At 36.9% G+C, this 25,106-nt stretch overlaps 1 protein-coding gene across 1 annotated transcript in view; it reads left to right on the top strand.

The window, feature by feature from the left end:
• The first annotated feature begins 5,301 nt into the window (after positions 1–5,301).
• il6r (interleukin 6 receptor) overlaps positions 5,302–25,106 on the top strand; it is a 65,862-nt gene continuing 46,057 nt past the window's right edge. Inside the window, exon 1 of the mRNA XM_028794028.2 lies at positions 5,302–5,852. Coding sequence (XP_028649861.2) covers positions 5,768–5,852 — 85 coding nt within the window. The 5' untranslated portion in view covers positions 5,302–5,767. The remainder of the gene's footprint in view (positions 5,853–25,106) is intronic.

The raw sequence follows: 25,106 nt of genomic DNA, 5'->3' as shown, positions 1-25,106 counted from the left end.
CTCTGGAATTCTCTTCCCTCTCATATACGTCAGCTCGATTCAATAACACATTTTAAACTACCCTCAAAACCTCTTTTCAAACTGGCATACCAATTGTGAATTTTGCACAGTTACTGTCAGTTATCTTTGTTTGTCTTTCTTTTAACAGTGAAATGATACACTCAATGACAAAAATAAACAATTTTATTGTATACAAATTGGCTTAATTTCTGAAAACATTTCACTCATTCCTCTCTCAATCTCTCTCTCTCACACACACACACAATATTGTTACTTAAATATATACAGGATAGGATCTAAAATCCATGCAACAGAACTCTCTTACATAGCTTTTTCCGTGTGTTGCCACTCTGTAATTTGAGAGCAGACACAACTAAACACATAAGCATAAAATGATGGTTGTCAATTTCAAACTGTTTCCTCAATGTGCTCCTTGAGAAAAAACACATCATCTGAACCAATTTCAGCCGGAACAAACTGATTGATCAAAGACAGCTTGTCCTATTGTCGACTGTCGGATAACACGCTCAACTACATTGACCACCTTGACTGTACAATTAGAAGGAATCATCAAACCTCCTTTGTTTCTTAATGTGAGCAAGTGATAGCTTTGATCATATGATGCCAGTACGGCATCTGTTACCAAACTTGCATGGCACACATCACAGGACAGCTTTCTCAAAATCCCGTCTAAGGGCTACCTCCCACTGCTTCCAGAGGTGGATTTCTTTGGGAAACCTTTAAAGTTTGAGAAATGTCAACAGCTAACAACAATCTACAGTTAGTGACTAAATACATTTAGCCAAAACGTTGTTTGGAGGCTCACTTGAGCACATAAATGCATAGCTTTTCTTATTTTAGCCTGGCGTTGCTAAAGTTAAGATTATAAAACATGATTTTCTAATGGCCAAATATAACCAAAACAATTGTTCAGCTTTACCTATGAAATGTAATCCCTGTGATCTGGTTTGGAGCGTACAGCGGTTTGTACAATCCCAAGCAGCACATGCGTGAGGCATCTTTATCCATTACTTCACTCCACAGCAATGCCACTTGCAATATGGCGGCGACGTTGACGTACGATGCTGCTGGTCATGCGGCGTCTAGTAATTCTATGTCTATGGCTGTGGCACCATGGATTCCTGCAGGGCATGCTGGGACTTTTGAGTTTGGTGCAGCCCTGTTGGATTCTGTGGGGGCCGCCATGGGGAGCTGCAGAGCTCTATAATGGACTTCCACCACACCTGGGAGTGATTCTAGGTAATTCTAATGAGCCATCTAGAGCACTCCCAGGAGTAGAATAAAAGGAGCAACCTCACTCCATTCAAGGAGCCAGAGTCAGGAGGAAGGAGGATGAAGCTTGTGAGAGAGGAGCGGAGGCAGAAAGAATGTGAATCAGAATGGAATTAAGGAAGGAAGAAAAGAAAGAAGAAAACACTGTGTAGTGCTTTGTTGTATTGTACTGTGGGAGCAAAGAAAAAGTGCTCCACCACTGGAATAAAGTGTGTTGTGTGCTGTCTCTGTCTGTCTGTGTCAGGTTAGGGTGGCTGTATGTGACCCAATGGTCTACAATACGTATACACATTGGTGCTCCTAGCCAAACTAGGGCCCTAAGAAGAATCTTATTGTTGAACCACCTAACTCACCCACCCGCCCCTTCCAGAATCCACTACATTAGTATTCCTTATAACAGCTTTAATTTGAAAAATATACAAAATAAACAACAAAGCACACATCACAAACTGTGCAACATTTTCAAATAGCCAAATAAAATCTTTTTTTTTTATCAATAAAAACTTAATAGTGAATGTTCAGTCATCTATTTAGTCATCATATGCCTGTTTCTGTGCAATGGCTGAGTGTATGCTGTTTATGCATTCTTGTGCTATGGATGACCTCAAGTGTGTTGCGATGAGATTAAGTTTTGAAAAATTTTGTTCAGCTGATGCATCTGTAACAGGGAGAGCTGCTAAAATCCAGAGGGCAATCCACAGATTTAGACTTAAATGGTATTTAATGGCAATGATATATGAATTGATTTGTTTCCTTTAAAAATGAAGGCCTAATTAATAATAATAATCGTCCAGGGCATCAATGTATTGTTACTCTTTGTTATTTGATATAGCCAATAGTATCACTTGTGACATGTGGTAAAACAACAATTTTAATACTACTATTATATAATACTAAAAACTAATAACAATAAGAAAAAAATTCTAATACTACTACTAAACATGCTTAATAAACTTACTTAATGCAATAGATAAAGGGTCAAAATGAAGCTTAACATTTAAAAAATGAACTGGTGAATGTATCATCTACTCTTATGAATTTATGTAAACTTCATTTTGTTCTTCCAATGACAGGAGATGGCAATAAAGCATTAACTAAATCAACAGTGTTAGCTGCCAATAAAATTGAACAACAATTGAAGTTACTCTGAGCTACTTGCTCTTTTCGTATGTCAAAGTTGTTTGTGTTGTGCTTTTCCACAATTCAGCCAATCACTAACTAGAAGTAAGCAAGAGAGTCTGTGTGCCATTGCATTGCAGATATGTTTGTAAATTTCACCAACACTTTGAGCACTTCATATGTCGACTAATGTTATCAGTCTTTAACAACATGTAGAGGTCCTGAGTTATGTATTCCAGTAGTAAATAAACTTCAGCCATGTATCAGCTAGGTACTGTAACATTAGATGATATTTGTTAAACACTCAATATCAAAACAATTACATACTAGGGGGGCCAAGACCCCCAGGCGCCTTCGGTGCCCAACCCCCAGTTGCGGATAGAATATTAGTAAAATCTGTAAATGTACAAAAGAAAAATTATTTATTAGAGTCAAAAATCACAAAATTCTATAAATATGTAAAAGAAAAAATAATTATTATTTAACGGAGTAAAAATCATGAAATGAGAAGAAAATATTTACTCTGTTACCGATTTGAGTATTCTGGTTAAACTGAGGTCCACTATGCTCGATAAGTATTTATTTATAAGGGAATGATTACCCTTTCTACCAAACGTAATAGGGGGATGAACATAGGAAAGAATACAAAAATAATCATAGATCAAAACTGCTGCCTTTCTGTCTTAAAACAAATAGATCTTGAATCCCTTTATTGCTGATGAAGTGGCTTGTCCACTTACCCACTTCTTTACCAGTCTCCTTGCTTCCCCATACATACAGTAGCTTATTCCTGTGGTCCTACATGAGGCATCATTTTGTTAGAGGGAATATGTAGTTACATTGGACCCAAGCAATCAAAGAGGAAATTAGTGGATTGTGAAAGAAAACTGGAATAACTTGAGGAACACCCAGTGAACCAGAGAACAATAAATTCTATAGAGAAGGCTCTAAAGCCATTCATTCAAGGGAGAACAAACAAAGTGATGCTATTGTACCTCTGCTGCTTAAAAAAAACTGTTGCTGCTCTAGAAGAGATTATTAATGGGACTCTTAATGAACAAGATACCAGTTTTCAAATTAAACTTAACATTAATACATTTGCAACTAAGTGGAACTTCAAATTTGGTCACTCCTCTCTGATAGGCATTTTGAATAAACTACATAACTAATTTAAAAAAGTTTAAATGATGGAGGGGGTGACTTCCCCTTATAATAATAATATTAATTATAACTCCCTTCCATTTTAGATCAACTATACTTGTATCTTATTTTCTACCATTGCTGGCTCTGCTGTACAGTAGTCCACTTCTGTGCATAATCATTGTGTTGATCCCTGTCTTGCTTGTCCTGGTGGTTGATAATATCAATGTTTTATATATGTATAGACTTCAATGAACGTGCATTGCACTTTTTCTGCTTAGAACTGCATTCTTATTTGTTTTACGATTTTATGATGTTTTGCCAAGTTAAAGCTCCCATTTAGCATAAACATTGACTGAATAGCACGGATTTGTTCTCGTGCAGCTAAATAGTTAAAAATATCCAAACTCGACTCCTCTTTTCTAAATTCCTCTTGTGCATTAGGGAGGCGTGGGGTGTTATATTGACGGAACCATATTTAGCGCTCAGAAAAATACCAAACTGTAAAAAGCATTCGCGCTGGTCTTTATACCAACACCTTTATATTATATCATATCAACCCCTCTCTCTCTCTCTCTCATATATATATATATATATATATATATATATATATATATATATATATATATATATATACACACACACACACACACACACACACACACACACACACACACACACACAACACGTCTGTCTGTATGTCCGCTTTTCACAAGAGAACTACTTAACGGATTTAAATCGGGTTTTTTTTCTATAATCTGCTTGAACATTACGGTTGATTTTGCGACTTCTCTCATCGGGCTAAGTATCATAGTTCGCTTGTGGCAGCGATTTATTCGCGTGAATCCAAGTGAGGGGCTACGGGCCGAGGGAGAGGGAACCAGGCGGAGGCCTCCGTTCGAGTTGGTCTGATATGGCATTGGCGAGGGGATTTTAATCCCTCGCATTCCTCTCTAATCGTGACGGACATGCCCTTTCAATTCATGAGATTACAGTTCCCGGTGAAACTTTGCAATGTCAATTAAAAAGGCCCAGGGACAGACACTCAGATTGGCAGGGGTTGATTTTAGCTCGTAGACCGTGCTTCTTGCATGCTCAGCTTTACGTCGCTTTCTCCCGGGTTAGATCCCCAAGAAACATGTCCTCGCCCCGATAACAAAACCAAAAATATTGTATATACCAAAACTATCAATGTCAATCTTCTCAGTGCAAGTTACATTTTTTATTGATTTTAAAAGTTTGTCTTGTTTCATTACTACGGGGGCGGAGACAGCTAGTAAATAATATCTACACCTTTAAGCTTGTCCTGGACGGGACAACAGTCCGTCACTGAGCACTCTCGCCCACATTTCTAAACACTTTCCCTTGTACGTACACCCAATGGCTAATTAGAATATCTAAGAATAAAGTTACTCTTTAAAAAAATGTGGTACTTTCCACTGCGAGTCATGCTAAAATGTAAAGGAGTTCTTGCCATCAGAAAGTCAAATGGAGTAAATTTTCCGTCTTAATACGATTGGTGTCACGATAATAGAAAAGTACCAAAAATGTTTCAAGTATTAGTCTTAGACCACTACCTGACAACGTATCTATTTGAGTCGGGGTCTTACCCGATGCCGCCTGCTCTTGCTCGGTCTGCATTGTGTGTTTTTTTTTGTACACACACAGGCACTCCAAGGACAATGACGGTTATCCGAGGCTGAGGGCGACGCACTTTGTGCGCAGTGACTCATGAACCGGTCTCGGAGTACAAGGTGCTACATGTAAAGAATATTCAGGCATTTCAAATTTGGCATTGGGTATCCCTTGTTAGATGAAAAGGCATTCGTGATGATCGGACCGCCTCCTCTACCCGCTTTCCAGAAGGGAGACTCTTTTTCTGCCTCTCGCATAGTGAGCGCTTTCTAACCGCAGATAATTATTAAGACTCTGCACGCGCTCCGGTTTCACTCCTGTGCCAATCAACCCCCTCTACGCATTTCGCAGTCGGCGGACATAACCGCTTTTGGGAGGGGAAGTAACCATTGTGAGGCGCCGAACCTCTTCGTTAATTTCATTATCATTCCGACTGATATATAGTACCAAGATTTTTGTTTTTAGTGGGTGTGGGCTTACACGCTTTGATTTAAACGAACTGGGGAGTTTGGATAATCAAATCACCTGCAAAAGGAACTACTGGCTGTTTAGAAGAATTTCAAAATATTCAACACCAAACATGAGGGCAGTTGTTATCTGCTACGTGTTCTCCACTTGGACTTCAGTCATCGAAGGATTTTTTGAAAATACTTGTCCCCAGCCAGGTAAGAAAGAATTCATGTTTTTACACTTGCACTGTCCTCTGCCATCCTGGCACTTTGATTTAAACAGTATTTCGAAGTAACGTGAAGATTCTTTGCTAATTCTTTTACACTCGTTCAGTTAACATAACTCCAGCTGCTTTAAATGACCGCTCGCGGGTCGAACGGGTTTCTAAATGGACGTTCAGGGGTGTGCACCTGCCCTCCACCCTCCTTATAGAGCTGGCGCCAGTCCGGATAGCGCCCTGACAGTCGCTCCACGCTCCTCGACTTTGTTTTGCAAGCCCACGTCAGTTTATCGAGCTGAATTGATCGAGATCCGAATAACTACCAAATGAATGGGTTCAAAGTCCAAATTCCATTTCTTCCAGCGCGAGCATTTTGAAACTACAAATTCGTTCAGTTCTTGCAGAGTGCACCAGTGCTGTACTTGTGGTGGTAGACGCTCCATAATATAATATAATATAATATAATATAAACAAGGCTGACATGAGGATGGACTGGTGTATGCTGACTGAAGGGATTTTTTTTACTTCCCTTTCACTGATTTTTCTAACGAGTTCAAAGAACTATTAATGCATTTGACACACTGCAATATGTCAAGTGTTATACGCTATATATATATATTTTATTAAATAAGGGTTAATTTAATATTGGCGGTGTAGCGTCAAGCTATTGCTGCAGTCGTGCATGTGAGTCGGCAAGGATGCTGTAGGCTCGTGTAGGAAATGTTTGACTAGAAATCAAATATGCATTACATGTATTGTAAAGAGTATAGATGAAAGCAAACTATATTATAAAAACACATTTGTCTTTTTTGCTAGTCATAAGTACAATAAAATTGTACAGTTTACTGTTGCAAGTTATTAGTTTTATCACCGTCATTAACCTCCGCACCCTGCGTTGTGGTCACTTATGTGGCGTATTCCGTTCCCGTGGCATATTTAAACTTTGTTGTTTGGAAGCATTTTATTCCAAACGTTTAATATAGTTTATTTATTTAAATCAGTCTCTCGTGTATGAGAATCACTTTTGTGTTGATTTGAAAAGACATAAAATACATTAAACGAAAGTCTCACTATTGCGATTTTCCGTCAGCACCTTACTCTTGATAATGTCAGGATAGGCTTTGACACCCTGCAGCTGCATTTCTTATAGGCAGATTCTGAAAACAGATGTACAGCTTGATATATGTTGTTATTCAGTGGGCCCATATGACCTTTGGAACAGGGGAGTTTTGCACACTACTTATTTTGGTGTATTTTTTCAGAATCTACTTCCTTTACTGTGATTTATGCTTTCATCTGAAGACAGTTAAAAATAATGGTATTCTTTATTTGATATTCCCCTACAACCCTGAAATAAATTAAGCGGTTTTGATAAGGAATGGATGGATGAGATTTTTACAAACTGACATTTTTAAAACATAATTAAACTAGTGAATGGCACATACTGAAAAGTCAGTGGGAAAATTTGGGGATTCACATAAGCAGGCAAAAATTGATGTACTCTGTTCAAATATTGTCATACTAAGATAGGAGAGTTACAAAGTATTTGTTGTATTTGAGACAGGAGAAAGTTGGCAAACACAGCACAACACTCTAGTGCTTTGTATTTGAGAGTATTTTTTAAGATTTTATGTAGTATGTATATTTTTTATATTTATTCACACAGGGCTACTGCTTCAAAGATAGGCAAGTTTCTTTTTTGTTTTTAATAAATTTTCACCATTCTTTTTAAGTTTGATAGTTTTTTTAAAATGTTTTGGAGATACTATTTGATGTAATGTACTGTATATGTTATTCATCCCATAGCTTAAAGACATCACAACATTCGACATACATAAAAAATGGCATAAATTATGTTAATTTTTATTATACTTGTATTTATATTATATACCATAACACAGAAGAACTATATAAAAAGGGGCAGAGCAGGCTCTTTTTTCCTTAGGAGACTGTGTTCCATTAATGTGGGTAGTGACATCCTTCACAACTTCTACAACTCTGTGATGGCCTGAACAATTTTCTACACTGTGGTGTGCTGAGCTGGTAACATAATTTCAGGAGAGTCCCTGCAAATCAATAAGCTAATTAAAGGGGCAGGCTCAATTATAGGATGCACTCTGGAGCCGTGGTGGTCATAGCGAAGGAGAGAATTAAAACAAAACTGAGAGCTATTATGAGGAATGCTGCACATCATTTCTCGGACACACTAACACTGAGGACGTTCATCAATCAAATTATTAACGCAAAAGAATTTAAAGAAATGTTACCGGGGCCCCATTATGCCAATAACATTGCGCTCATGCCTCACTGGGACTGGGACTGGCAAGTCAGAAGTTTCCTTTTTTAAATTGTTTTTTTTATTTTTTTATCCATTCTGGTGTATCTGCAGACCATTGTGTGTATGTGTCTTCTTCTTCTTTATGTATATATTTAAAGAGCTACTATCTGTCCATATTCTGTATTTTGTAATCAGCATGAACAGTGAGAAAGGTAAAAACACTTGTTCTAAACTTGCTTATTTGTCTCAGGGTGGTAAAATGCTTGAGTAAAAGCTGGCAGTAGGTGTCACAAGGTTAAGAGAACCTGATGGAAAGGGTGCCAGTCTCACCTGGGGTACACAAACACAGGGCAGTTGGCTGACAACAATGGATTGAGTAACATTCACTGAAATCTTACAAGAAACCATAAGCAGTGGAAAGGACTGCACACAGATACAAGAAGACATCCAAACCTTAGCCTTGAATATTAAATCTTTATAGCTGAAAATAACAAAACTCAGATGCTTTGCATGCAAATAATTCAGTAGGCCATTTATCATAATGTAACATTGATTCAATTCAGGTTCATGGAAGAGGGACAGAGCCTAACCTAGCAGCATTGGGTGCAAAGGCAGGAACTAACCCTGGTACTAGTCTATGTCAAGGCCCTAGGTCACTATACTGAATAAAAGTGCTAACCATATTGAAACTTCTGAAGATAAAACAAGAGTGCCTTTCAATCAGGAATGGATTCCAGTATAAAGGAAGAGTCATGTTAGAGGAGTAGCATGTTAAATGAGCACAGAGGCACTTCATTGTGGGGAGCGGATTTGATTATTATTACTTTTAATTTGAATAGTGGGAGTGATTCTCAAGAATGTTGAGCTAAAGGGGAGTGGTGGTATCGTATTATGTTGGTTTTCCTTTATATGTAAGAGATGACAGGATTGTTGGAGAATGTTATTACATGTATGCGGTCTTACAAGAAAATAGAATCCATGGAAGAAATGTACACAAGAACAGGGAGATTATCTGAGCTCCACAATAAAGGACCACCTAGCCCAAATTTGAGTTTTATGACTGAGATATGTGGGACAAAAATGCTTGTTTCTTTGGTAACAAAACTTTTCTCCTTGTCTGCCCTCAACCGTATTGCATATCTTGAGACGGTTCAAATGATAAAATAAATAATTAGAAACTATATACCCTGTTTTCTCTTCCCTTTTCTTGTGCACATCCTACCATCTTCTTTAAATGAGAAGTGAAATGTTAGGGTTTGGAATTAACGATGTTGCTCAAAGATGCACATTTTACTTGAAATGGCTGTTCATAATATGCGTGAATGTGGGTAATATGGGAGTGTGCCCTCCAAAGGATGGACCTTTTATCCAGGTATGGTTCCTGTCTTATGCTTGATGCTATGGGCTGAAATTAATTTTGCACTTACAGTAAAAGCCTGCTTCATTATCCAGCCTTTCAAGTCAACAGTATTTTATTTCTGCTGGATAAATTTCTCCCGCTGTTGTCAACAGCTGGCTGAGCAACATATTGGGAGAAAGACACCATCTGGACATGCAGTTACATCGTCTCCTCCTGTCATATTATAGGTTATATATTCATTAGAAAGGTAAACATCAAATTATAGCATTTAAAATATGTTTAAAAAGATTATGAATATTTAATATTTTTGCAGATTTTAATGTATTTTTAGAACAAATGGTGTTTTTCAGGTTATTTTATTACAAAAAGGTTTTTTTTTTTTTTGTTTTTTTTTTTAAGTACAATAAGTGATTTTGAAAGAATATCTTTTCAGTTTATTAATAGCTTTCCCTCTCAGCTGTTTTTGAAAGATGTGGTAGCATTTCTGGACAGTTTATAATTAAATTAAATCGCTACATTGTGAGTAAACATTCTTCTTAAGATGGACTTCTACCTGCATGCAAGACAGAGGTAGAATCGGGGAAGTATAAAAAGGGAGGTTGTGTTACTGCTAACCCGAGAACTGAGTGTTCTCATATTTATGTTGCGTAACTCAATGTTTTTTCCAGACACTAACTAGCCGCAGAAAGCCTATCACCAGATGGCTTAAATTAAAGCCAGCTTATTGGCATCTCTTCTTCTTTTTTAGCAGGAGTTTAAAGACTTCTTTATATTACTTTGAGTGGATGAAATTAGATTTCAGATTTATTTCTTAAATTAATTCTCTGAAAATAAGAACATATTGACTCTAGCATGTGCTCTTTGCTTTAAAGGCCCACCAAATGCTGTCTTCTTTTTCAAGTCTTAACTCTCAGGTGACAAACCAATTTGTATTGAAATCTAATACATTGGTCAAAACATGCCCTATTGGATGACTATTAGTTAGTGAGCAGGTGTGATTTGTATTACAGTATTTCTGGGTTTAAGACTAATGAGCTTGTGAGATGCAGAAGAAATGCATGAGAACTTCTCTTTCTTTTACAAAGTAGCAATGATCACATTTACATGCAAGTTGGCTTTCACAACAGACTTGCAAAATAATGATGTGATATGCTCCACGAATAACTAAAACTGCGGTCTGAAAAACAGTCAGAGAAAAATCTCACAGATTTCTTTTCTTATCAGCCAAGCTGCCATGATCATGAAGAACCATCCACCATCACAGGTCCTTTTTATTGCGTAAGGGACAGTCTGATAAAAAATAGGATCCAACCCTAAAAGGATCACCAGTGTACCACAAAGTAGTCTTGTAAAAACATTAGTCCAAAATAGTGTTGCCACATAGCAGGCAAACCCAAGAAGAACTTCTGTGACCACAAGGATAGCTTGCAAGACTCCGCATACTGTGATAAGACTAGATATTGAAAAGTGCACTCCTTGGACAGTGCACTGTGTCACCCTGATCATACAGATGACATCTAAAAGCATGCTTTAAAAGCAGTAAAGGTCACATTTGTTTAGCTTGTGTTGCGTAAAGTGACGAAATGGTTGCTTAATCCCAACTTTGGAAAACACGGCAGAATTTACATGAGATTAGTTGTAAAAGAAGAAACTAAATAGTAACACAGCAAATCACATGATGGAGGAGAAATTGTGATAAGGAACTAGAAAGTGTCAGGCAACTTTGACCAGGGGCAACTTAGCTTGATATTGTGTGAGTATTTATTTATCATTACAGGACAGCTCTCAAAATGACAAGATGCAGATTCACAATGTTTTTTTGATTTCAACATTTTAGCAACTTCTTTATATTTTGAGGCACAATTGAATGTTCTGTGTAACAATTTGAATACACTGTGTTGATTGAGTAGACCATTATAAAAATGTGAGATTTCAAATAGTTAACTTCAATGTACTATACTTTTAACTTTCTTTCAAAATATATTTTGTTTTTAATTTTACAGCTCTATTAATTGTAAAATAAGAGCACAATGCCTAACCCAAAATAGCTCTGCTGAGACAAGTAACATTAATAATATGGCCTTAACAGATCGTTCTGATCGAGTTCATAACATGATCTAAATTTAAATCTAGTTCAGAGACAAAGGTTCAGGGACAGATAGCCAGTTCATCACAGGATACACTCATGCATACCCCAAAAAGGTCCAATATACAAGTAAAATCAATAATTAAATACACTTCAATCCACTTTCATTTTAAGAAACATACATGTATCCATATGGTCTCAAACCTGATAAGCTGAATTCAGGGTCACAGGGACATAACGCACAACAGTAGCAATGGTCTATTTCTGGGCACACGTACGCTGACACTCGCATAAGATTAATTAACAGTCAGCTAGCATACAAGTTTTTAATGATGTTGGAGGAAAACTAAAGTAACATGAGAAAAATTTATGCAGACAAAGGGAGAACAAGCAAATTCTATACAGATGAAAGTCATGCATGGAACCCAATGTTATATTTTAGCCATGGTTTCTCCCCTGGGTAGGTTTAAAATCCATGTGTTATGTCCTTTAGGTTAATTTTTGAATCATTTATTTATGTTAATGTTTGTTTTGTTTATAATCTGCAGTGTTTACTATGCCTTGGTTATGTTTCATGTGTTTTGTGAGTGGTCCTCCAAGAGGTGGGCCACTTTAATCACCGTCAATAACTGCCTTTCGCCCTATAAATCCGGAATGTCTTCCATAGTTCCTGGCGGTTCATTTCAGGAGTGCGAATTCTTGTGCTTTATAAATTCCTTATGCCTAGTGATTTCTCAGGATTTTTTTCAAATTTCTGCACTGTGTTTTGACCTTATTATTTGGAACATTTATTGGGACTTTCTTCAATTTGGATACTTGTGTTACAGGCTGTTACATTTTGCCTTTGTGGTCACTGGAAATTCATATTGATTGGAATCCTTATTGTGTAAAATGTATTTCTTTTTTTTAATAAAGATTGAGAGCTTACCCTTATTACAGTCTGTGGGTTAACAGTGATATCTCCCTCTAGCGTGCATTTTGCAGTGGTGGAGTTGAGGTGGAGTTCTAATGCTTTACTGTAAATGCATTTTGACTAAAGTGACAATAAGTAATTTGTTTATATAATTTGTTTTAAAAAGTAATTTATTAAAGTCACCATCTTTAAAAGAGAAAAAAGTAATAACAGATTGTTATTGAAAAGGTTTTGTAATGTGTGACTTCTTCACTGTTAGTAACAAAAAATCAAGCATCTTAATATCTGCACACGTTTATTTACAGCTTTGATGTGCCCAAAATACCAGTCAACACAACACACCAACACCATTCAGTCTCTTCTTGCCACCAGTTCTTTTCTCTCCACTCCTACTAAGGCTTTGTCCTCTCCTCCCGACTCCGGCCAACTTATGGAGTGAGGCGGTTCCTTTTTATTGGGCACTTGGATGGACTCCAGGTTCCTAACTAGCTTCTTCCAGCCACACTTCCGGGTGTGGCGGAAGCGTTACCAAATAAGGCCCTGGAAAGGTCCATGCTCCCCAGCGGTGGCCATGCTCATAACCTGTGGCCCCACTGGAAACCAAGGGGGCTGCTCTCTATTGGCCCAGGGGAGACACTGTCCCACAAATACTCTTTCTCCCAGTCCTTCCACAGTCTGGGTGTCCTGGCCACCTGCCACAATAACAAACAGCTTTAACATTTTATCCAATAGGCTGTATTACAGACTGGCACTGAAAAAACACTTTTATTTTTTAAGTTTACATGTTCTTTATCAGTTCTAAGGAAAGAAAGAAAAAGGGTAACAGTACTACTGAAAACTCATTCCTAAGGTGTGGTTGTTACATATGCTGATATTTTTGGGTGAGTTTTGACATATGTCAGTCACTGCATTAATTCCTTTAATTATGATCAAATAAGAGGGTCCTTTCCCACATAAATCACTCTTTCTTGCAAATACCATAGCTGTTTGTATCTGCAGTTCTTTTTTTTCAAGACTTTCCATTAGCAATGAAAAGGCCACCCAGCATTTTTTCTGGAGTAGCCTGTTCATCTTTTTCTGACACTTACTGTAGGTGAATCTTGAGAGTAATGGGGATTGTGGAAGAGAGGTGAAAAAGAGAGTGCAAGCAGGGTGGAATGGGTGGAGAAGAGTGTCAGGAATGGTTTGTGACAGACGGATATCAGCAAGAGTGACAGGGAAGGTCTACAGGACGGTAGTGAGACCAGTTATGTTATATGGGTTGAAGACGGTGGCACTGACTAGAAAGCAGGAGACAGAGCTGGAGGTGGCAGAGTTAAAGATGCTAAGATTTGCACTGGGTGTGACGAGGATGGACAGGATTAGAAATGAGTACATTAGATGGTCAGCTCAGGCTGGACAGTTGGGAGACAAAGTCAGAGAGGCGAGATTGCGTTGCTTTGGACATGTGCAGAGGAGAAATTCTCAGTATATTGGGAGAAGGATGCTAAGGATAGAGCTGCCAGGCAAGAGAAAAAGTGGAAGGCCTAAGTGAAGGTTTATGGATGTGGTGAGAGAGGACATGCCAGTAACAGAACAAGAGGCAGAGGACAGAAAGATATGGAAAAAGATGATCTGCTATGGCAACCCCTAACGGGAGCAGCCGAAAGAAGAAGAAGAAGAATTGAGTCTTGAATTCATGAAATCCTGAGTTGATCAGTTGTTGTATTTTGTCTCAAGTGCAAGATGGTTACACTTTTTAGATCTTGTGTCAGCTGTGTAAAGGTTTTCAGGGTATTAATTTTAAGATGGTATAGTGCTGGGGCAAGAGAAGACACTGTATAATAATTATCTCTGTATGGAATACTGTATTAGTAAAGTTGGTAGTTGAGTTTTTTGCTTCCAGTAGACAATTATCTTCAATTTATTTTATGTATGTTTATACTACAATAAATATGCTACATTTAGAAAATAATTACAGCTTTCAAGTTTTATTTTAAAATGGAAAAATTACACTATAGAAGTAATTAATAACCTGTGTTGTGTTAATACTCTGGAAGACTGAATTCAACCTGGGCTTTTCTGAAATGTTGTTTCTTTTATGAGGTATGATAGAAAGAACTGATTGTCATTCTGAAAACTTCCCAGTGCTGTCTATCTGAATTGTGTTAATCTGATAGCATCTGTAATATTTTTGCATTTCCAGTCATGGTGCTGTAGGTGAAGCCTATATGCTACCATTTCATTCTCCAGGAAGATGATGGTTTGGATGCACTTCATTTTCATCTTCCTCTATAAGGTCATAACATGTACATTAAGTACTTCATGTTAACAAATAATAAGAGACAAATGGAAAGTGAAAATATTTAAAGAGCCATGTTTAGGTTTTATAACAACATATGAAACTTCACTAACGAGAAGAGACCATTCATTCCATCACGCTAATATATTTAGTTAATAGCTAAGCTGTCCCAGAAACTTCTTGAAGCTTGTCAAGGTTTCTGCTTTAACTACATGTCTTGGTAGGTTTTTCCAGATATCCAAAAACTCTTTGCGTACAGAAGTACTTCCTGGCTCCAGCCCTAAATGCACTTTCCCCTAATATTCACTGGAGTCCTCAAGTATGTGATTCACAGTTAAGTTGACAAACTCCTGCTGGTCTACTTTATCAATGCCTATAAGTACTTTGAAAATTTGGATTAGGTCCCCATGCAGTCTGTTCTGCTCGAGACTAAACATGTTTAATTCTCTGAGTCTGTCAGAGTATGGCATGTCCCTAAGATCTAGAATGCACCTGGTTTGCTCTCCTCTTCACATCTTCAATTGCTGCTATTTCTTTCTCGCAGGCGTGGTGACCAATACTGCACACAATACTTCAGATACAGTCTCACTAGTGCAATATATAGTCTAAGCATAATGTTCCTCAATTTATATTTAACAGTTTTTATGATATAACCTCACATTTTATTTGTCTTTTTACATTGCTTCTACACATTGCTTAGGTGATGAAAATGTTGTCAACATAAATCCCTAAATCCTTTTCAGAGGTGGTTTCCTGTAGAAACATGTCTTCCATCTCGTATATATAATTGAAATTCATGTTGCCCACATGTAGCACTTTGCACTTTTCTTCATTAAATTGCACTTTCCAGGTGTTCATCTAGTTATGAAGGTTGTCCTAGTGTTTTTGAAAATTTTTTTTTTCTGCCTCCTCCAATTTTAGTGTCATCTGAAAATGTACTAACTATACCAAAGTAAATGTCATTAATATAAATCAGAAAGTAATGGTCCCAGGATGGAAGAGAATTTTATAAAATAAACTCTTGTATAAATTCTGTATATGAAACATATAACTGTTGCTTTGATTCTGTATATTGGGATATATTTAGCATTTCCTCTCAGTTCTAGATGAATTTTCAGCCATCATAATTGGAATAATCAAAAAAGTGTAGATGAATACATGCCTATGTAAACAATCTACTCATTTCTTACCAAGAAACCTTGAATCAGCAGAGACATTCATAATTTACAGAACATTCCTATGCATTTTATGATTGGTGTCATGAAAACATAATACTAGAAATGCTTAGGAAATGCTAATGTTATTTTATAGACTTTGAAGAATTTCTGAGTTGGGTCTATAATGAATGATAAGATCTTTGTTGACTACCTGATTTATTTTGCCATGTGGGTATATTAAATTTATTCACTGACTTTTCTTTTCAATAACTTAATAATAATTGAAAAATGAGTATAGCTTAAAAATAAAAATTGAAATATCATTGTCACAGTACGGCAAAGTCTTTAAAGGTGCTTTTGTGACAACACACTGTTAAAATCATTTTTGTCAGCAAGTCAGTTTGCTAGGTTTTTGACTTTTGTTATTGTGAGATATATCTTTACATCAGTATATGGAGGAGAAATTAGCTGGTTAATGGCACTTATCTTAAGGGTAATATTTAACAAGAGAAGTAAAATTAATTCAATTTTAAAATATTACAAGCTCATAATTATTTAATTTTCCAAATCTCTCCCACCATTTGCTTTAAAGCTACTTTTATGAGATAAAATTTTGTCAACCGATTATTAATCAATTTTCAGAATTGACCTGGACTGCAGCAATTACTCTAAATTACTGCAACTAATTTACTCTCATATTCTCACTTTCACATATGCATCCTATGTGCTTTTGCTGTGTTTGTCACATTTTAGTGTTATACTAATTAACATTACTTTGGCTTCAAAAACCCAACTAACAACACATACAGTTTGGCGATTTATTTTTACTAATGAATATATAGAGCAGCTCATTACTTCACTGTTGTTGACTAGCCACAGGTACAGACATAGCCACTTGGTTTGAAACTTGCCTTGAGTTTTACTTTTTACCTCTGCACTTCAAAGAAATGCAAGTTAAATTATATGATGACCCCATATTGGTAAGTGAAAATGTATGAAAGGATAGGCACCTGCTAACCAAATCCCAGCACCAAATAAGCCAATTAGAAGATGAATGGAGCATTAGACGGACATCTGTAGCCATGTTCATTACATTCAGAAGATAAATATAACTTTATGTTCACTGTACTTTCTAATTTTTTAAGGCTACAAGTTAAAATGACTGGAATTAACAGCTTATTGGTCACATCACTGTGCTCTTAAAGCATATACAAATTGTGTATTTTTTATCTGTGAACTAATTCCATAATGTAATATACAGTAAATGGGAATATAAAAACACTTTTTGTCTTGAAAGATCCCTGGAATTTTACCAGTTTATTTGGTTAGACTATGTTGGATATCTAATAATTGGCACACATTCCTGAATTCTCATGCTGTTTCAAAAGCTTATGGTGACCGTTTATTTGCTTTTTCTTTGTCATTTTAAATTCTTTGTCAAAGCAATCTATATGCAAACAAAAATGCAACTGGACTGTTTCAATGGCTACAGACCAATGACATTCATTCACATTGTGAAAAAATGTTTTGTGAGACCAGTGCTGAGACATAATACTTTAAGTATTTTAGATAGTTTGGATCTTCTCCAGTCTGCATATTGTCAAAAGTGGTCTGCAAAAAATTCCATATTCTTTATATTTCATACCATCATAGCTCATTTTCATTAACAAAAACTGCCATTTCCGAGTTCTTCTTATAGAGTACAGGTTAGCAGTTAACACTTTTGTATTATCAAACTAAGCTTCAAGAGTTAAGACTTAGTGGACTTCCTAGCTATCAGACCCCAGCACATGGAGATTGGCATCATGTTGTACTCTTTGATCAACTTTTGTATGTCTGTGTAGCTAAACAAAGCACCAATTCACCAACAATTATGAGATGGCTAACAAAGAAGATGTTTGACTTTTCACATGATTTTGCGAATACTAATCTCTCCATTAATGTAAACAAAACCAAGGAACTAGTTATAAAGAAGACAGATTACAATGCCATCTACAGTAAATTCGGACAATATAATTTTTTCCCTCATCAAGCAACAATTGATATGCCAGAATGACAAAGAAAAAACAGAATTTTACAAATTTTTGCAATTAAAAAAAAAACAAACTGAAATATAACATTGACACAAGTATTTAGACCCTTTGCTATGGCACTTGAAATCTGAGCTAGCTGCATTCCATTCTATCAGTCATAATCGAGATGTTTCTAAACTTTGTTTAGAGTCCACCTGTGATCGGTTCAACTGATTGGACATAATTAGAAAAGGCACACCAATGTCTCTATAAAGTTCCAACGGTTGACAAGGCATATTAGAGCAAAAACCAAGCCAAGAGAGGTGTCCAACAATCTGATGGTCACTCTGGTTGAACTGTAGAGAACCTGTGTGGAGATGGGGGAAAATTCCAGAAAGAAAACTATCACTACAACACTCTACAGATTTGGCCTTTATGACAGAGTTGCCAGACAAAAGCCTCTCCTCATTAAAAACATATATAAGGCACCAAAAAGGCACCTAAAGAGCTCTTAGGTTAGTGTTGTTTCTTGAGGAATCCTGGTACTGCTCATCACATGTCACATCACTATTCCATTGGTGAAACATGGTGGTGGCAGCATCATGTTGTAGGGTTGTTTTTTATACACCAGGGAGTTGGAGACTAGACATAGTCAAGGAAAAACTGAACCGAGGAAAGTAAAGAAATATCCTTAATAAAAATCTTCTCCAGAGTGCTCTGGATCTCAGAATGGGCCAAAGGTTTACCTTCCAACAGGACAATCACTGCAAGCAGAAAGCAAAGACAACTCAGGTGTTGCTTAGGGAGAACCCTAGGAATGTGATTGAGTTGTCCAGCCAGGGCACGATCTTGAACCAAATCAAATATTTCTGGAGAGACCTGAAAATAGATATCTGCTGATTGTCTCCATCCGACCTGAAGGAGTTTGAGAGGGTCTGCAGAAAAGAAAGGCAGAAAATCTCCAAATCCAGGTGTGCAAAGATTGTCACATCATACCTGAGAAGACTCCAGGCCATAATCACTGTGAAAGGTACTTCATCTATGTTCTGAGTAAAGGGTCTGAATACTGTACTTGTGTCAATGTTATATTTAAGATTTTTTTAGGTTTAATAAATTTGCAAAAATGTCTAAAATCCTGTTTTTGTATATATTCGTATGATATAAATGATGCTAAATTTAGAAGTTTTTCTTTTCTTTAATATATCAGCTGCATGTCTTTATAACTTTTCTAGTTTTAACAACCAAAAATGCTAGCAGTCAGTCAGATTATTCTACTCTTTAAAAAGACAATGTGAATATATCACCAGGGTCACAGAAGATTATTAAGTATGGTGCTTTATGCTTGTTATGATCTGTCTTATAATTTAAATTTTTTTTCACCATGGCCTCTAAAAATTACTTGAGTATATAGTTCCTGGGGTGTTGAAGATCAATGAATCTCTTGGTTACATTTATTTTGTTCCCATATGTTCTTAATACTTTGTTAAGGACAAGAGAAACATGGCTTCAAGAGTTGGGGCACCTCTGTGATGAGCTTGTTTAATAATGTACAAGGAAAAAGAAGGAATATATAGTATACATTGAATGTCTCTCGCAGTAGTAATCTCCTAGTTCAATTGTGAACACCATATTTTTTGAGTGATATTTTTTTCAGTGGTATTCCCCAGATGGGCAGAGTCTCTGCAGCTGGGCAGAGGAGATGTCACATGTCATCCTGGCTTTTCCCCCTTAGAACTGTGGAAGGAAAAGAAAAGGGAGTTATTGACAGCAACAACAGTTGCTCCCAGGGTAAAATCACTTACCTTGCAGGAGCTGTGTAGGTGACCAGTAGGCATTCACGTATGGTCACTCTTAAAAATGGTTGATATTTTCCTGCAGTACCATCTTATTTCACTTATGAACAATTTTTGGAATTGTTTTGTTTGCAGTTATTAGTATGATGCCCAAAATGAATTATCAGGAATGTGTGATGTGTGACCATAACTGCTTAAAGGTCAGAATAATTAACTTCCTGGTCATTGAAGATTGGAATCTTGAAAGCAAAAACATTACCATAATTTGTTATTGTTAATACTAAATTTGTTGACTACATGTTTCTGCCATCGGCTTATGACTTGCATCTTTGTCTTTTTGGCTTTGGTTAGGTGTAACCTTTTTAGTTTATAACTTACCACTCTGCTTTAATTATGTTTTTTGGCTAAACGTCCAGAGCATTTGTTTACTCAATTATTGTCCCCTTGGTTACAGCCCTGCTTAAGTTCTGAATTTTCTATGCCCATCTTCTGGTTGCATTCTCTTTCAAAACTTAATTTGCATTTGAACCTTGATTTCAAGTTTAAACATTATGCAAATACAGTAATCCCTCGCTATATCGCGCTTCGCCTTTCGTGGCTTCACTTTATCGCAGATTTTATATGTAAGCATATTTAAACATATATCGTGGATTTTTCGCGGGTTTCTGCGGACAATGGGTCTTTTAATTTCTGGTACATGCTTCCTCAGATGGTTTGCCCAGTTGATTTCATACAAGGGACGCTATTGGCAGATGGCTGAGAAGCTACCCAGCTTACTTTTCTCTGTCTCTCTTGCACTGACTTTCTCTGATCCTGACTTAGGGGGTGTGAGCAGGGGGCTGTTCGCACACCTAGACGATAAGGACGCTTGTTTAAAAATGCTGAAAGATTATCTTCACGTTGCTATCTTTTGTGCAGCTGCTTCCTGAAACGACATGCTGCCCAGTGCTTCGCATACTTAAAAGCTCGAAGGGCACGTATTGATTTTTGATTGAAAAACAAACTCTGTCTGTCTCTCTCTCTTTGTCTGCTCCTGACAGAGGGGATGTGAGCTGCCGCCTTCAACAGCTTTGTGCCGCGGTGCTTCGCATACTTAAAATCAGCCCTATTGATTTGTTTGCTTTTCTCTATCTCTGTGACAGCCTGTGCTCCTGACACGCACTCCTTTGAAGAGGAAGATATGTTTGCATTCTTTTACTTGTGAGACGGAACTGTCATCTCTGTCTTGGAGCACAGTTTAAACTTTTGAAAAAGAGACAAATGTTTGTTTGCAGTGTTTGAATAACGTTCCTGTCTCTCTACAACCTCCTGTGTTTCTGCGCAAATCTGTGACCCAAGCATGACAATATAAAAATAACCATATAAACATATGGTTTCTACTTCGCGGAACGCAACCCCCGCGATGGAGGAGGGATTACTGTACATTCCAGATAAACCAACAGCATCCAGCTTCAGATAGGCACTCACATGTCTGTGGAACCCACACTACCTCAGATACTTGAACCTATCAGCTGTTGGACTCCCAAAGATAAACAGATAGGTGGTAGCAGCTGACATGACAGGTCTGAAAGCATTATCTATAAAATTGTGCCACAAGAAATAGCGGTGTGCTTTACAATACATTTCCATTATAATCCTAGATTATCCAGTGATAAGTAAAGCTCCTTGCTTCATTTTCCTAGTTTACATCTGAAATGAATGCATTTCCAGATAGGACTGTCAAGTGCTCAGTTTGCACGTTGCAGATGTAGGATTCTCACGTAATCACTCGGGGTGGATACTTGCTTGTGTCACAATTTGTTAACGATTTGTTTGACAGTACCTCCTTGAAGAAACTATTGCAGCCTAACTAGAAAACACAAATCTTAGTTATTAGCTTGGCCATTAAATTTAAATTCCAGCTGTCTGTAGTCTGTCAAATAAACATGGAATCTTGAAGGGGCAAAACAGAATAGTAGAGTAGAAAAAGCAAAAAAGATTTTAAAATGTTAATACCTGAATTCCCAAGTATGAGGTTAAATTTTCAGGCAGCAGCAGCAGAACAGTCTAAAATACAGTCCCACTACAAAAAAGGATCGATCACTTTTTTTTTTGTTCTTTATTTTGCCTTATACAATTTCTTGTATTAGGAATTTGTTAGTTTTTGCATACCCCTTTGGGTCAGAGAGCAGGGTCAGCCGTTGTATGGCACCGCTGGAGCAATTGAAGGTTAAGGGCCTTGCTCAAGGGCCCAGTAGAGTAGGATCTCTTTTTGGCAGTGACGGAGATTCGAACCGGCAACCTTTGGGATATCACCACAGATCCTTAGCCTCAGAGCCACCACTCCGCCCCACTTTATGCATGGCTCTAATAAGTCTAATATCTTGGTAAATTTGATGAGAGTATGGAGAGTGGAATTTGTTTATTTTTTCATTATTATAATTATAAATGGTTAAAATATTATAATTCTTTCATTTAACACAAAAGAAAGAATGTGTGAGTTAAGTAGAGTGACAGTTCATGGCACTGCCCCAGACCACTTGTTTGAATCCAGGCTGGAATGCTGGACTTTTTTTTTTCTTAGTACTTTGGTATCTTACTATAGTTCTAAACAAGGCTTCTTGTCTAATTAACAAATGGCTAAATGAAAGACAATCTGTTTTCAAGACAAGAAGTCGTGTTCTTTATTATATATTGGAATGTTATTCTCAAACCGTTAGATTTTTCTTTTTTGGTTACTAGATACTTTTGTTAATTATTCTGCTATATTTTACAGGAGGCACAGGGTTTCTGAAAAATAATTATTTTTTGTTACCACAGCTAACAAGCCTGATTCCATTCTGTCAATCAGCAGCAAAAGACATTCATTTCAACATTGGTTTACGTTTGCATGCAAAAGCAGCTGTAGGTACAAGATGCCCTTCATGATCAAAATCATTAAAGAAATGTATGGTCTATCAGGAAAAGCAGCAACATATATAAACTTCTTGCCTGTAAACATCTTGTCTGTTGTTGAGTTCTCAGCTGCTTAACTTTGTTGTGGTAACTTGATTTATAGAAAAGATGTCTCAAGATTGTGTGCCATTCTGAATGCTAGTCAAATGCTGTTGTTTTTATCATAATTCTTTATTAAGTGAATGCCTTTATCTATAGCAAATTACATAAAACAAATACTCTTCTTGTCACTTAAAAGTTTTGAAATAAAGTACAAAGTTAACAAGCAGTGCAGGCTCGATGCATACTACAACTCAGGCAATACTGAACTTACTTGATGATTCCTTGTGCTCCAACAGTTGCAACAGAGTAGAAAATCTAAGCAATCCCAAGATACTTGGAAAAGAGATGCATCTTTTTCAAAGTACTCAAACATTTACGGATTGGAAGCAATTTAGATGGTCATGAGAGGTACATTCCGCAATGTGGATGCGAGATTTCTTCCAGTTTTTAGCATCTCTGATGAGATGGAAGGGACACTCTGCAGACAGGCTGAAACAGAATGGAGAATTCTTGTAGGGACACATGGAAAGACCAGAAAAAGAAGATACTTGGGAGCAGAACTATACAGAAACTTATAGGTCAGGCCAAGAGTTTTAATTTGGAATCTAATGGCAACTGGAAGCTAGTGGAGGGAGCAAAAAGGAAATGTAATGTAGTTGAAGTGAGAAATAGAACGCACTAATCGTGTTGCTGTATTCTGGATGTCAAAACGAAAGCGATGACAGTGGCATTAGGCTGTTGTGGTCACTCTTTTTAACTGATATGTTGTTTTTGAAATATCAGAATAAATAACATTTTATTGGACTAAATACTCTTGGTTTCTGCTCTTCCCAGTATCTGGAAAACTCTAGCAAGTTCTTGGTTATATGAAAGAACTGTATGTGACCTATGGCATTATCTGTTTTCCTGCAGTGTGTCTGTGACTGGAGATTTATATCATAGGAAAGTGTCCACCCTTGTCCTGTTTTTTCTAGTACAAACTATATACTTTTGTATGTGTATGAAAAGATAAAGCCATTAAACACATAAAAATAATATACTAGTAATTATCAATTAATTTTACTGCTTTCTACAGTTGCCTTTTGTTGAGGAACTTTGCCACCTAACAATTGACACTAGAGATGTGCTTCTTGGTGAATTACTCCTGATGTGCTGCTTCAGATGCAAACGGTGTTAAATGTAGTGTGACAGACTGTTATCACACCTTTTTAAGGTGCTATTAAATTTTCTGTTTGTTTAATATTTTGCTAATACAACCAAATGCAGCAGCATATGAATAAGTATGGGCTGTCTATTACTTAACCTTGCCCTGAACGTTAATGCATGTGTTCATTAAGAAGACTAATTTACAATTTAGAGAAATCTAAGAGAGCAGTGCTTTTCAGGACAAAATATTACTACTTCCAGGTACAATTTATAACATTTAACACATGGTGGAACACTTTTAAATAAAAGGAGAATTGATTTTGTGACAGATAAGCCTAAGCTAGCTGACACCAGTTTACTTTGTGTGTAGAAATACATTAGACCTTCTGGGCGCCAGATTAATACATTAGATGGATATTTCTGTAAGCTAGCTGTACGGTTGCTGTGCTCTAGGAAAGTACTGCCTCAGCTTAAAGCAAGTTTCATTTCTCAGTCCAATGACTGTAATGAAGCTATTTTGTATCTTACTTAAATCCATTGTAGTTGAGATCATATAAATAAATTGGGAAATTGGTTATTGATGCATTCTTTCATTATACAGCTATACAGTTAACTGAGACAGACAATTCAGCCCTATCTTCAGTTTCCTTGTCATCAAACATTAGAAGCTTCAAACTATTTCCGTCTTCTCTGACTGGAACTTTAATAGTGTTTTGCTGCTGTTTGGAAGACACATTCACACTAAGTAGATACATCAACAGTCTTGCACACTTCCTGTGACACCACGTAGCAAGGTCTAACTGTTCTTAAGCAATTTCCATAAAGCTTTATGTCATCTGGGATCTTTTTTCCCCTTTAGTTTCTCTTCCTGTGCCAACTCCTTCCCGCAACACAACAGAAAAATCAACAAACTGCAAATCACTCTGTGACCAATGTATTATATTTTAAAACTGAAAACAAATTAAATTGTTAAGTACGGTAATGGATTAACTGAAATGGACAAGAGGGGACTCTTTTTAGCCACCCCAAATCAACAATAAATTCCAAGTAGGCCTAAGCATTAAAAAAGTGTTTCATTATAAATAAAAGACACAAGAAAGGTGATTTGCATTAAGAGTACAAAATAAACAAAAAAAAAGGTGTAATCTTGGGATTGATTGTCTACTTCTCCACCGTCATTAGCTACAAATAAACACACATCTCTCCCACCTTTGTTTCTTTCCTTTTCTCTCTGCATGACCTTTTGA

The sequence above is a fragment of the Erpetoichthys calabaricus genome, chromosome 2 (assembly GCF_900747795.2).
Source record: "Erpetoichthys calabaricus chromosome 2, fErpCal1.3, whole genome shotgun sequence".
Lineage (NCBI taxonomy): Eukaryota > Metazoa > Chordata > Cladistia > Polypteriformes > Polypteridae > Erpetoichthys > Erpetoichthys calabaricus.
The sequence above is the reverse complement of the archived record's forward strand: the minus strand, read 5'-3'. Positions and strand labels throughout refer to the sequence as shown.